General features: G+C 43.5%; 2 protein-coding genes across 2 annotated transcripts; one reads left to right on the top strand and one right to left on the bottom strand.

Moving 5' to 3' along the window:
* The first annotated feature begins 3,418 nt into the window (after positions 1 to 3,418).
* On the top strand, positions 3,419 to 8,887 carry LOC111856345 (peroxiredoxin-2-like). The gene is made up of 6 exons (XM_023836229.2): positions 3,419 to 3,558; positions 4,045 to 4,162; positions 5,904 to 6,057; positions 7,681 to 7,803; positions 7,938 to 8,068; positions 8,398 to 8,887. The coding sequence occupies exons 2-6, from the start codon at positions 4,060 to 4,062 to the stop codon at positions 8,481 to 8,483; spliced, it is 597 nt and encodes a 198-aa protein (XP_023691997.1). The 5' UTR covers positions 3,419 to 3,558; positions 4,045 to 4,059; the 3' UTR covers positions 8,484 to 8,887.
* A 3,032-nt stretch (positions 8,888 to 11,919) lies between these two features.
* Positions 11,920 to 13,797, bottom strand: LOC111856315 (transcription factor JunB-like). The gene has a single exon (XM_023836169.2). It carries the CDS (start codon positions 13,311 to 13,313, stop codon positions 12,348 to 12,350), a length of 966 nt encoding a protein of 321 aa, XP_023691937.1. The 5' UTR covers positions 13,314 to 13,797; the 3' UTR covers positions 11,920 to 12,347.
* Positions 13,798 to 14,021: the final 224 nt, after the last annotated feature.

Here is a 14,021-nt window from a genome sequence, read left to right as displayed (position 1 = left end):
CAGGTCATGTAAATGATCCCAAGGCATTCACAATAATATCAAAACACAATTTTACCAATTTATACTGCTGCAGCAAATCACTCCCCCACGCTGGTACAAGAGATTGCAGCTTTCTGGCTGCATGTCCATTTCATTAACCTATCAAAATGATTGACCAATTATGCCTCGACATTCAAAGCAATGCAGTGACGTGCATTTCAGCCACTCCAGATCTGTATCACATCCTTGTCATGTAAAAGCTTGACCGGAGGTGCCGGAAGCGCAGCCTCCAAAACAAACACACTGCACTCTTTGTGAGCCACACAGCTAACAAAGCGAGTGCATGCAGTATCCAGGACAGCAGTCTCCGCATTCAGGAACAGCGTGTACATGACAGAACCATCCGTTGTCAACCCCCCGACTTTGTGATTCAATGGTTATACATTATTCTCAATTTATCTTTTAACTTTCTATACAGGTATATGTTTGCCAGTGTCACTGAGGCTGAGTACCGTACTTCAGAGGGCCATAGAAAACCCTCTTGTGGGATCGATACCTTCTGGTCATGCAATTGCCCCAAGCTATGCTGTCATAAATGGTTATCAGAATACAGCTCATTGACTCGTATACAATGAATGACATTCACATTTCAGGGCCAGGGGAATATATGTCTACTTTTGATACAAAAGAAATACACACCACTGAAATATGCCAGCATATTCCAGTAATAATAAAATTCAAACTTATTTTTCCTGGAAAATAGTGTACTAAATCTACAATGTAGATATTGTTATCTCCATATGTTTAAATTAGGTCTAATTAACTGATAAAGGATAACATATTTGGATAAAACTGAATTTTAAAAATATGCAGAATAGAAGTTTCGGTGCCTTGACCCGGAAGTAAACACAGGATGACCTTCTGCAGCGTCAGAGATCTTCCTGTCTATGCAGGTGTTGCCCGTCTTGTCTTCGTCCTTGGTGCTGAACGAATTATATGTGCATTTCGTTCCTGTTACTGATAATATTCGTGTTACTTGAAGATTATTAAGTAATTATCCTAACGTCACGGTGTCTTGTGTTAAAATTACTATTTTAAGATGTAGGTTTTCAGATTTTGGTTTATTGCCTGGCGACATACAGCTTGTCATGGACTCCTCTTTGTAGGGGGTTCAGTATGACTTTTCAGGAGCCATCTGTGAAATCCCATTGACGCAGGAGGAGATTCGACTAATTCGATGATCTGACGTGAATACCGATGGGATGGCTGTGTAAATGTGTACTACGGGGACATTTTCAGAGACACGACAGCCGAGAGGGTTACAAGAACATCCGAAACAGCTGATAACAAAACGTCAGAAACTTCAGTGGATATTGTCACCATCGCTCAGAACAGGGTGCTGTCTTTCCTGGCACTTACGCATTCCTGTAACCCGTTACTGACAGTCACTAAAGCAGACTCTTACTGTAGAAAGAGACAGGGCTGCCAGCTCTCCCGCACCTGGCGTAACACTCACGCTTTCACAGTCTCATGCTCACGCAAGAAATCTTACGGCAAATCTATATAATTCCATTACAAACCTAAAATTGCCACATCGAATGCGTTGGTGACACTGAAGAGATAGCTGAAAGCCTTAAAAGCAAAAACATCCACTGTTGCGATTCGGTAGCTCGCCAGAGTATTTTATTATTATAACAAAAGAATTTTTTAATAAAAAATTCTTTTATAAAGAAAGAAATAAAATGTTTCGGCACACCTCCTTTAAACTATCACCCCCCATGTCCGCATGTAGGTACCCTGACAGATTGGGGGGGGGGCATTCGGCAGAATCTATCGAGGTGGACCTGCTGAGGGGGAGCCCACCTTTGGCACTCGGCAAATCTACAGTGGGACCCGTATTTCTTCAGATTAAAGTTGAAAGTGCAGCCAACCCAAGTGAGGGACCAAATGCAGACCAAATGTGTGCTACAAAACTTCATCATCTTTAATGAACATTACTGCAATAGCGGCCAATTTTCTACTTCGTTTTCTACTTACATTTTTTTCAATTGCCCAGTAAAACTATAACTGTCCCTTTATACTAAGAAAATGGGCCTGTATGTGTTGCTAATGCAGATCTTGTATAATGATTATTACTGTGAAGACGGCACGAACATTCACATTCGCAGGGCAGTGACATTCTGACCCCTTAAACATGGACCCACACTATAGTCAATCTAAAATTAGAAATCCCGGAATAAACAGAAAAAAGGGGCATAAATGGAAGTTACGCGTGCAGTTCTGTCGCGCGAATACATCCCAGCTTGCCCTCAATCAATAATAAAGTGTTAACACTTAAGACGAGTTGTGCGTGAAGCTGTTAACAAATTAAGGATTTTTTTCTCACCACAAGAGGGCAGCGTAATGCTGTGAGTAGCTATGATAGATCTTAATTGGAGGCTGAATTAAGGCCTAACGGGGTGATGTTTTACTATAGACCTAATAAAAAGGCATGAAAAATATGTGCATAAGAATGGAGGGATTTCATACATAATGTGAAAAATGAAACATTTAAATTGTGTGTCAATATGTGTGTGTCAAATGAGTGTGTAAACATGGGAAGTCGGCCGCACCCACCACATGACAAACCACCTCAGGGATGAGAACCTGAGTGCAGCCATGCAGCGGGTGATACCTCAGCACCGCACTAGTCCAAACGGACCAGTGTGATTTTTTTTGCGGCGGCTGGAGTGCCAATCCTGCCACCAACCCCCAAATTTTTCCCCTTAAGTTGGAGGACCTCCTTATAGAGCTGGATGTAGATTAACGTCATATCCAGGACGACGCAATTGCAGGTGAAGGGCCTTGTTCAAGGGCCCAACAGAGTAGGATCACTCATTCGCAGGATTTGAACTTAGCCTCAGAGCCACCACTTCGCCCAGGCTCTCTACTGTACAGTATGCCATCTGCAGTCACCAAGCACCTACATAAGCATCCTGTTCATGTGCTTCTGCTTTTCATACCTTCAACCTTCTCAAACCATTCAACAAATGAATAGACCAGGGAATCTACGTAGCAATCTGCTACTGCAAGCTGGACTTCTGTCATTTTCTTCTTGCTCACAAATAGTTTCACTTCACAGCTCAGATCCATTAAAATCCTCAACGAGATGACATCATCGCCATTATCAATGATTATGCTCACCTCTGATAATGATGAAGGGATTTTTTCTTTACGTCAAAATACTAAAATGTCCACATTTGCAGCATGTACACCTGATAAAAAGCAAGCGTTTAAATGGTATTTGGCAGTCAGTGTCATGCCAGTAAAATGACCCAAACAGAAATTTTAGTTTAATTAAGACATGCAGTCTCATACTCGCTTAGATTTTACGACAGGTATTGTCTATTGTGATTTCAGTATCTATGGTGACTGCAGAACGAATTCTCGCGAGATCTATAGAAGACAAAGTCACGGGACTTCAACACATGCGTAGCTGAACTTCTTTCTCTTTGCAATTAGAGCTTTTCGAACTGGAGAGTAAATAAAGGAGCGAACGACCATCTATTCCTGTGAATCCAGTTCTGCTTGAATCAACAAGTGAGTCCCGTAACGTGGTATAGAACACTATTCCGAACCATTGCTAATTAACTATGCTATGCAATGTAGTAGCAGTGTGCTATTAAAAATGTTTTGTTATAGTGATTGCCCTTGTACGCATCAGACAAAAGAAATATTCTAACAATGTCTCTGAATGTTTAATTTGCATGTATGTATGCGGATGTAGTGCATATACTGCAGTGTACGCTGACTTTATGTAGTTGACTTTATTTACATTTTTTTAATATAATGAATTTTTTTTCTTTTATATAATTCGCCTTAATTGAATCTAATCTTTCGGAAGAGTACATACATTTCTTGCGTAAAAATCCACGGAGACCCAAACTACGGCTATAGAGTCACTTTAAGCGGAACAATGGGGTCCTTGTTTCGTACTTGTGCTGTGTCATCTACATTAATGAAAATGGGAAGAACTCAAGGCTAAAAGCTTTCACATTAGCATGGCTTTTTAAATGTCCTTCACAGTAATTTCCTGCAACCATGTCTGCTGGGAAGGCCAGGATCGGACAGCCAGCGCCTCAGTTCAAAGCCACTGCAGTGGTGGAGTCCCAGTTTAATGAGATCCAGCTGTCTGACTACAGAGGTGAGGCTGGTGCAAGGGATACCAGACGTGTAATCATGTGCGCCGTAATAAATGTTTTGGGTCTGAAAATGAGTTTCGAAGAGGGCTACCCAACCCAGCTCCTTGAAGCCTCTGTTTAGACAGGTTTTGATTGCATTTTAATTGGAGCCTGACTTGCCGCAGAAACGCCAGGTGAGGCAACTTATTTGCCTGCAGATAAATCCCACGGCTGCACAGTCCTGCTCTGGAATTAGTACTTAAATTCCTTATGTAATGCAAAAAAAAGCCTGTTATTCAGGAACACACTAGATGGTCCGAGTGCAAAAGGGGAGTCATGACTGAAGCGTCCTTGATTTTAGTCGTTCTGCAGGTTTACATTATGGGCTGTTCAGGCTGCCTCAGCATTTGGTCACTTTACTGTTATGCTAACAGACAGTTGGATCCTTTTCTGGTCATGCTGAGGGTGCTGGCGGTTTCAGGGTCAGCGTTGGCCTTGTTTTTGTGATGAAACGCGGCACCATTTCAGTTTGAACACGCCTGCCTTTACTGCATCCGTCTCTATTTCAGCTGTCCTATTCACCTTGCTGTTAAGTGTCCAGGCAATGAAGTGATACATGTCAAATATTGCAGTGGCCGAGAGAAGCGTGTAACATGATGAAATTTACTCCGATATTAGACTCTTCAAAATAGCCCCTTTTTGCTTCAGTGACAGCATTGCAGGCTCTTGTCATTCTTTCAACCAGCTTCTAGATGTAGCCACCTGCAACGCTTCTCCAATATTCTTTTTTTTTTAATTATTATTATTATTATTATTCCAACAGTCTTGAGGGAGTTTCCACAAGTTCTGGGCACCAGTTGGCTTCGTTGCTCTTTCTGTGATCCAACTTGTCCCACACCGGCTTTACAGGCTTTAGGGCTGTGCAGTATGACTTTGCGATCTCATCGCAATTCTGTGGCGCAAGCCCAGTAATCTCCATGTCTTTAGATAACGGGTGAAACATTTTGTCCAGATGACTGCTTTTCAGTGCCATACAGATGTTTACTTACGCTGACAATTTAATCACATTAGTATTACACCTAAAATATTAATGAGATGCGTATCGTAACACCTAAAAGTTAGTAATCTGGATAAATTCAGCGTACCCTTATGCGTATTAAATTTGGTTAGCGGAGCACATCACATGCTACTTTTTTGGTAAATCGTGGAAGGGATAAGCACTGAAGTTTAGAAAGGGACAAGAGAGCAGCTACAACATCATTTGAAAGAGGAGATATTGTGGATAAACAAGGTAAAAATACGTCGGTGGTGTGATGGCATTTTTGCAGTTTAAAGTCCGACGTTTATTAAACATAATGATATGATACAGATCACTGATGTTTGGGAGTCACAATACGCTCTGAATGTTTGTCGTACTGCTTATCTGTTTACCAAATTCTGGGCGTAACTAAATGTCTGTATTGTACCGAAAAGCCGGAGTCCAGACAGATGTTTCGCCCGTCACCTTAAGCTCTGGTGTTTATTGCGCCATTGAATCGAGATTAAATTGCAATATGATATTGCACAGCCCTAGGTGGGGGGGTTGTGGGGGCCAGGTCATCTGTCGCAGCATTCCATCTGTTTCCTTGGTCATAGGAGAATACTACATGCCCTTGACAGATGCTTAAGGTCGTCGTCTTGTGGAAAAAATGAATGATTTTCAGTAGGCGTGTCCAGACGTTTGACTGCCGCTGTATGTTCCTGCCCTGTGCGCGTGTCCTGCAGGGAAGTACGTGGTGCTCTTCTTCTACCCGCTGGACTTCACCTTTGTCTGCCCCACGGAGATCGTGGCCTTCAGCGACCGGGCAGAGGAGTTCCGCCAGATCGGCTGTGAGGTCATCGGGGCCTCTGTCGACTCCCAGTTCAGCCACCTGGCCTGGTAAGTTGCTGGTCTGCAAGCTGGGCTTGTTGCAGAGGTTGGTGGTTAATAATGACTTTATTCGTCTCCTGTCAGTCAGTGCTTGAACCCGTCCGCCCATCCATTTTCTGTACCTGCTTATCCTATTTGGGGGGGGGGAGGGGCGGGGGCAGCTCTGGAGCCTAACCGAGGCGGGGGTGCCAAGCCATTGCAGGGCACGTTCGCACGCCAGTCACCCACACACCTATGGACAATTTGGAAACTTTAGCATGTTTTTGGACTGTGGGGGGGGAACCGGAGTACCCAGAGGAAACCCCCCCTGATGACACGGGAAGGACATGCAAACTCCACACACATGGAACCCTGGCAGAGACTCAGAGGTGTGAGGGCACGGTGCTTTAAATTTTACCCCCCCCCCCCCATTCCTAAGCATCAACTAAAACTGATTTTTTTGTCATTAAAAAAAATGTTTGGTGCCTTTTTGCATGTTATACAAATGTGAAAGTTGGTCGGCCAAATTTAACAATCACTCTAGAATATAGACCCACTGGGGGTGGAGGGCAATGCATGTATGTATCTGTACTGGTAACTGCAGGTGGTCTGGAAATGTGCAAGTAAGTAACAAGGTATCAGAGGGAAACTGTTATGTACAATGGAGTCATGTTTGAGCACCAGGTGGAAGGCAGGTAATGTTGAAGTTGGTAACAATTGTGTAGGATTAGTTTGGGAGTTAGAGAGGGTGACTCAGCAATGGTTCTGCTTACTGTTTAACCGCTTATTTCCAGAAGTAACGGGAGGACCGTGTTGGTAACCTTTTCCACCATATTTAGAGTCATAGCGTTCAGGTGACGTTGGCCAGCTATTGGTGATGGCTCACGTCCATCCTGTACGCTGACTTGCTGTCGCTGGAGATCACACCGGATCACACCGGCCTGGGCTGATTCAGCCGCGAATCTGAGAAGTTTCCCAGACGGGTTCTTTGTGGTGCAGTCATCAGTGTAAAACGAGTAGACCAAATTGGGGGGGGGGGGCTATCCCTGGGGCGCTCTGCTACCACTGGAAAGAGGAGTCTGAGGTTAGATGGTACAGCCGAACACATAGTTACCTCTTCATTGGGAAATCGTAAATCTACTTGTAAGTAGATTTGGATACATTCCTGGTTTTTAGTATTAAAAAATCCGGGGTAATTTGTTTAATGCTAAAGTCTACAGGTAGTATATGGGCATATATATCTTCACCAGAGGTGGGTGGTTCAGGTCCAGAAAGTAAAAATCCTTAACGATTTTGTTTCAACCGACCAGTTGAGTATAAACAATCAGCCACAGAATACTCAACTGATTGGTTGAAACAATCTTGTTCGGGATTTCATTTCATGTGAATTTCCACCCCTACTTTACTGACCAGATGCTGTTGGATATACTTTTGACTGTCTGTAATGATTTTTTTCTGCAGTTTTCTGATTGGGGGAGAATGACATCTTCCCCGTTCTTTACAAGCTAGATGTACCTGGAACATGACTGTGGTGTTACGGTTCATCAATGTTTCTGACTTTATCTGACTTGGACATTAAGCCGGGGCCGGTTATGTTCGGTTATGTTGCCGAATTCTGCCGTTTTGCCCAGATCATTCTGCTCTTTGCCTCAGGATCAACACTGAGAGGAAAAAGGGCGGCTTGGGTCCAATGAACATCCCCCTAATTGCAGACGTCACGCGCTCCATTTCACACGACTACGGGGTGCTGAAGGAGGACGAGGGAATCGCATACCGGTTTGTGGCGTCACCTTGGCGTCTGCGCTGCTGCATCACTCTTCCACGTTGTATACATAAAATGCCAGAGTCTAGTCCAGCTTGCTTTTGTCACCCCTTGAATCCTTTGTCTTCCTTTTACCCATAATTCCCAGGGGCCTGTTCGTCATTGACGACAAAGGCATCCTGAGGCAGATCACCATAAACGATCTGCCGGTTGGCCGGTCCGTTGATGAGACACTCCGCCTGGTGCAGGCCTTCCAGCACACCGACAAGTTCGGGGAAGGTGAGAGTGCAGGGGCGTGAAAGAGTTACAAGACGGTCATGGAGATCCTTAAAAAAAAATGTAAGGGTTGGTTATTATGGTGGTGGTTAAGGAACTGGACAGGCGCGCAAGAGGTTGTTCTAAGAGTGACTTCTATAGTGTCTGTATTTGGGTACTAGACAATGCCTCAGTAAATAACTAACTATTCAAATTAGTAAATGATTTAAGCAATGTATATTTGCTTAAAAAAAAAAAAACAGGCCACGGAATCTGTACAAACAGAACTGTGCCGTGTTCACGTTTCTGTTCTGGGTAGATGAAGGGTGTTAATTAGTCGTTTGTCTCTATAGTTTGTCCTGCAGGCTGGAAGCCCGGCAGTGATACCATCGTCCCAGATGTGGAGAAGAGCAAGGAGTACTTTTCCAAACAAGATTAACCTGCTGCCCCCCCCCCACCCCCACCCAAACAGCTAGCCTAAGTTCAGTCGCTGGGTCAGTGCAAATCTAACAATTTTGCAAAACTGTTGAGCTGATCGGGTTGCTAGGGTTAAGCACTTAATGTTGTTCAGTCATTTACTGTTCAGGCCTCTAAACTCTTTATGAAGCCATTATTCTGGTTGTTTCTGTATTTGTAGAACTGTTACTGTACAAATGAGCTGCTGTGTTTGATTTCTCGTGTTCACCGAAAAATGTGAAGCTTTTTTCCATCTCAAAGGTTTCCTGCAAATTGACCGTTTTATACTGACATCTAATTGCTGTATACTGCTGGATGATGTTAAACTGACTTTCTTTAGACATGCGCATCTGAAAAATAAAGCTTAAGATGGATCTGAAGCCCTAATTAACTAGATACTGACATTCGGTTTAATGTGAGACTTTTTGTTTGCCTGCATTGTGATTTTCATTTTATCCACAAGGTGGTGGTACACAGCTGTGACTACAAAATAGTTTTACAGACAGAATTCCTTAAAATGAATCTCTAATGATTGCTTATCTTTACTGTACCTAGAATATTTTTTGCACCATAAATATAGTAATATATGTAAGATATATGCAAGGTATCTGAGTGAAAGTTCACATTATAGTCTTGCTACTTGGATCTCGTCCTTAACTGGTTTAAGCTGCCCCATTTGCCATTTAAACTGGGTTTTACACACATACAGAAATGACTTGTACCGTCTAAAAGGCCTGCAGTAGACCTGTAATGAAGATCATGTTGAGCTTTTCTTTGCTAGTATGAGGTTGGTTCTCTCCACTATTTGCTTTAGATTTTGTGAAATTTTCCACCCTGATGCATGCTACCCCCCCCCCCCCCCCCTCTCCCTTCACAGAATAATACCGGACATAACATTCTGCGATTGTCATGTGGTCCATGAGCCAAAAAAGAGAGTTTCGTTTCAGGATGCTATTTATATCTTTTCTTTGGGATGGGATAGTAGTTTCCATTAAATACTTTAAAAACCACAGTAGTCTTCCCACACGTCCGGTGATTTACATCCCAGCTCCAAGCTGTCCAGTGGGACTTGGAGTCAGTCTGAAGGCACTGTGTTTGCACTCTGTAGCGCTTGGTGTTCCATGTGTCTGTTAACTAAATATGTGAATTAAAGGTTTCCAGCAGAAAAGTTAGGGAGCTGCCAGTTTTGGCTGTTTTGAATTTAGATGTCATAGGTCTATCTAGAACAGGGGCAGGCAAGACGCAAACTGTAGTGCTGGTAGGATGGAAAACCTGCTGGGTACCAGCACTGCAGGATCAGGGTTGCCTTCCCCTGTTCTAGGTAGACCTATGACATCTAAATTCGAAGCAGCCAAAACTGGCAGCTCCTTGTCTCTGCTTTAGTTTTTACATATAATTGTCCTGTTGGTTTCATGTTACTGTATTGAGATGTGGCTAGAGGTGAGACCTGGGGAACAGTGACAGGCGACTAGGGAAAATTAATGCGTCTCAGTTGTGCCATTACCACTGCTGATTCTTTTCCATGTGGGCTGAGCTTGTCTTTTTGTCAGGTCGCCCCACGAGATTTTGTAGGTACTTCGTTCCGTCAGCCGATGCCAGCTGTTCCTGAATCTGGTGTAGGTGGTGAATGCAAAAAGGAACAGAAAATATCTGAAAAATAAAGAACCACATGTAGATCAGAGTCAAATATGGGAGAATTAGATTAAAGACGAGACTGGTTTGCATTTACTGACCACCACCTAAAATCTCGAATTCCTGCTCTTTGCCATGTCCTTGCTTGGTGTATAAAGACAATTTCATGGAAATTCCAGACATTTTGAACAATGAACAAAAGTAGAATACATTTATATGTGATGAAATGGATGTTGGATACATAAAGGCCTCCGGAATAGAAAAAAAGGTGTTAATGTAACATAATGATACCCACAAAATGCTAATGTGGAGAATGTTCTGGATGTATGGAGACCAGAAGCTTTAAAGGAGGTTGGATGTTATATTTCCATGTTAAGTGCATAATTCTACTTGTGACCAATTAATGCCTGGATTATTCACTGGACCATCTGGTCACAGGCAGTCCAGTAGGAAGATGTATTCCTCTTTGCTAAGGAGAGCTCTGCATCATTTGCTAATCACCAGGTGACTTAATTTGATATTACGTAATAATCATTAGAGCTTTTCAAAATAAAGCTTTAATCCTGTTTCAAATGTATGTTAAGCGGGAAATTAACTAAACGTGACTTGCTGAGGGACCGATGACCGCTACTCCACATGGGGGGAGGACATGTGCATTCTTTTAGGGTGATGTAGCCCCCGGAAGCGCGCGCGCTGGTCCGTCCGGGCCCGAATGTTACCAATTGGTGCGCGTACACGTGCAAGACGCCCACTCTCAACCTGTCCCGCCGGCAGCCTGCCCATCAAAATACATTTTTAAATAAAAAATCCACCCCCAGCATTCCTCGAGCGCACGTCACTTCCGTCTGTATTTCCAGTTATGTGATGAATAGCGAGACAATTGCCTCCACCACGTTTGAAACACCAAATGTTGTTTTGCACCACCCCCTGCCATGGGCCCATTTGGTGCTGACATGAACGTGCTAAAAATTGTTCGTTCCGTCTCATGGCAAATAACCTCACTATCAAAATATGCCTATATATAAGCACTTCATCTGATAATTTGTCTGTAAACATGTGTAAGAAAATGTTTTATTTGAGTATGAATTAATTTTGCAGGATTGTCAGTTTAATACAGGGATGGCTGAGATGTGTTTTTCTGTAGTATCAGCGTAACAGTGTGTACATCGCTTACTACTTGATTGTGTTTTTATTTTTATTAAAACTTTTCCTCAGTAAGGACCAAAATAATTTCAATCTTTTGCAAAGTGTAAAACCCGATACTTGACTGTTTCACCTTTTATATCGGCCGTGTATCTGTGAGCACTTTTTTGCAGTTGTTTTGGGAACAGGGCAATATAAACAGCTGTGCACAACTTGGGAAACTCCCCGTCATTTTGTGTGTGTGTGTTTTAATACTTCGCTTACAGTACTACTAGGAAATAAAGCAGACACATTAAAATCCTTTTTAACTGGCAACCTAGGCGGAGGTTTCCGGTAAGCGAGCCCCTTTTGACGTATTAAACACCCAAATTGACCATATATGGACATTTTCCTATACGTCAGCAGAAAAAGACCCCGACGCTTTCGCTTTTGAGACTTGCTTGCTTCTAAATCTGTCCATGTTAATTTGTACGGACACGCCATAGATGTGTGCATATTATTAATTTTCAACACCACACTAGAATGGAAGACTATACAGTAGGCCTTATGTTAGGTGTGATTTCCTCTACACACACAGATATGGGAAACTTTCGTCACAATGTTATTTTAACTTATGATAAATGTATATATTCACAAACATGAAGTCATTTTAAAGGGTATTTTACTTAAATATATTGTACACAGATAAAAATCGTAAACAACTGACTTCATAGGGATTTGTCTGTATCAACCTGCCACTTACAGAATAATTTACATGGTTTTGGGAATGCTGCAACGAACGAAATAACAGTTGTAACAAAGGCATATTTAAAAATACACCCACCCCTCACTCCTTAAGCAAACAACTTAACTTATAAACACAACCGGGATTAGTCGAATAATTTATTCCAGCCTTCTCCGGTCATCGGTGTCGCTGCACATTTTAATTATGTAAAACTATAATTATAGTATACATATATCTAGAGAGTAATAATCGGCGATCCACTGCTTTCAGGATTTCTTTTACAAGAAAACAACAACATACATCTAAAACAAATGTCCAGTGTTTGCACTTTAAAGGTAGTCTCTGGGTTTAAAACGTATCCATCTTGCTGGTTAGCATGAGCTGACAGCCACTGTTGACATGTGTCATGACTTTCTGTTTGAGCTGCGCCACTTGCTCCCTGAGCACCGACGCGGTGCTGGACAGGCCCGCATTGTCCGACTTCAAGATCTTCACCTTATCCTCCAGGCGAGCGATGCGCTCCAGTTTGCGCCGGCGGCACTTGGTGGCCGCCAGTCGGTTCCTCTGTCGCTTCCGCTCCGCCTTAATGCGCTCTTGGTTTTCCATGTTGATGGGCGACACCGGCGGGGAACTGTCACTGCTCTGCATGTCGGGGACAGTCTGCGGCTCTTCTTTCGGGGCGACCAGGCGCTGTGTGTGTAATCCTGCTCCGGTTAACGGGTGCTGAAAGTGATGGGCCGTCGCTGCCTGCTGCTGCGGCAAGTAGCTGATGGTGGCCGTGGGGTAGTCGGATCCGGACGTGAGGTTAGTGTTGGAAGCGTACGCGTTCAGTGTTGTGTAAACAGGAGGCTCGGCAGGCAGGGAGGAGCCGAAGCCGGAGGCCGCTGCCGTGCACGTCGTCACACCACCGGCTCCAATGGACACATTGGGCGGGGGTATATGGTTCATCTTGTGCAGCTCGTCCAGAGCCTTCACGAACCCGTCCGCGAAGCCCTCCTGCTCCTCGGTGATGCCGCAGTTGTAGAAATACTGGCCAGGCGTGGGAGTGGTAGTTATAACGCCGTTGCTGTTTTGGATGATCAGTCTCTCCAGCTCGGGGGAAGCCAGTTTTAGCGATCCGACGTCTTGATTGGCCGGCTGGAAGAAATCAGCTTCGGCTCGCAGCTGGGACTTCAGGCTCCGGTACGGTTCGGCCGCGGCCAGACTCATGTGTTGCTTATGTAGCTTGAATTCGTGCAGGGAGGTGTCGGGGTGGCCGTAAGCCGGAATAAACGACTCGTCGTGATAAAACGGCTGCTCCATTTTTGTAAACATATAAACTTGGGTAAAATGCGCAAAATATAGTGTGAAAATCAAAAGTAGGCCTGTTTCAATGGTTTCAAGGACGATGAAAATAACGAAAGCAATGAATGAACAGCATAGATTAAAAAAAAAAAAAAACCCGTCCTATTTTCGAGCGCTTTAGTAAGCAGATTTAAACGCCAGTATTTTTCTGCTTTTAGCAAGTGACAACGTCCATGAATTTCATCGTAACACACAAAAAGAGTGAACTATCCATCAAAGAAGAGAAAAAAAACTCCGAAATATATTTTGGAGAACTTCAATGTCCTTTTTCCCTGTGCGGCAAGAAAACGTCCAGAGACTAAATTCTTGATTTCTCCCCTTTGTCCGCGGTATTTTTCCTATAAGTATTTTTGCAGCGTGCCAAAATGTGAGCAGGTTTTATTATGCTGCACAGAAGTGCATCTCGTGTCTAAATGCCGGTGTTTGTCCTGCATGCCATTTTATATATGTATATATGCAAACAGACAAACCGCTGCCAAAACCGTCCAGGATCAGCGATTGGTGTTTGGCTTTCTGACGACACTAATTCCCCCGCCTCCTCCACCTTCCTCCCACCCCGCGGCACAACGTCAGATCGCCGATGACGGTACTGCCAGGAACCTCGGCTATTGTAAACAAGCATTAATTGTTTCATCTGTTTCGAAGCCTGAATTTGAAATGCTAGGATATTTTTGTATT

This window comes from Paramormyrops kingsleyae, chromosome 22 (genome assembly GCF_048594095.1).
Source record: "Paramormyrops kingsleyae isolate MSU_618 chromosome 22, PKINGS_0.4, whole genome shotgun sequence".
Lineage (NCBI taxonomy): Eukaryota > Metazoa > Chordata > Actinopteri > Osteoglossiformes > Mormyridae > Paramormyrops > Paramormyrops kingsleyae.
This window is presented reverse-complemented; position numbering and strand designations above follow the sequence as displayed.

Excerpts from the sequence above, each read along its gene's own strand:
- LOC111856345 (XM_023836229.2), top strand. The coding sequence starts at position 4,060 with ATGTCTGCTGGGAAGGCCAGGATCGGACAGCCAGCGCCTCAGTTCAAA. Across the intron at positions 6,058-7,680 it reads CAGTTCAGCCACCTGGCCTG|GATCAACACTGAGAGGAAAA; the intron begins GTAAGTTGCTGG and ends TCTTTGCCTCAG. Across the intron at positions 8,069-8,397 it reads CACCGACAAGTTCGGGGAAG|TTTGTCCTGCAGGCTGGAAG; the intron begins GTGAGAGTGCAG and ends TTGTCTCTATAG.
- LOC111856315 (XM_023836169.2), bottom strand. The coding sequence starts at position 13,313 with ATGTTTACAAAAATGGAGCAGCCGTTTTATCACGACGAGTCGTTTATT.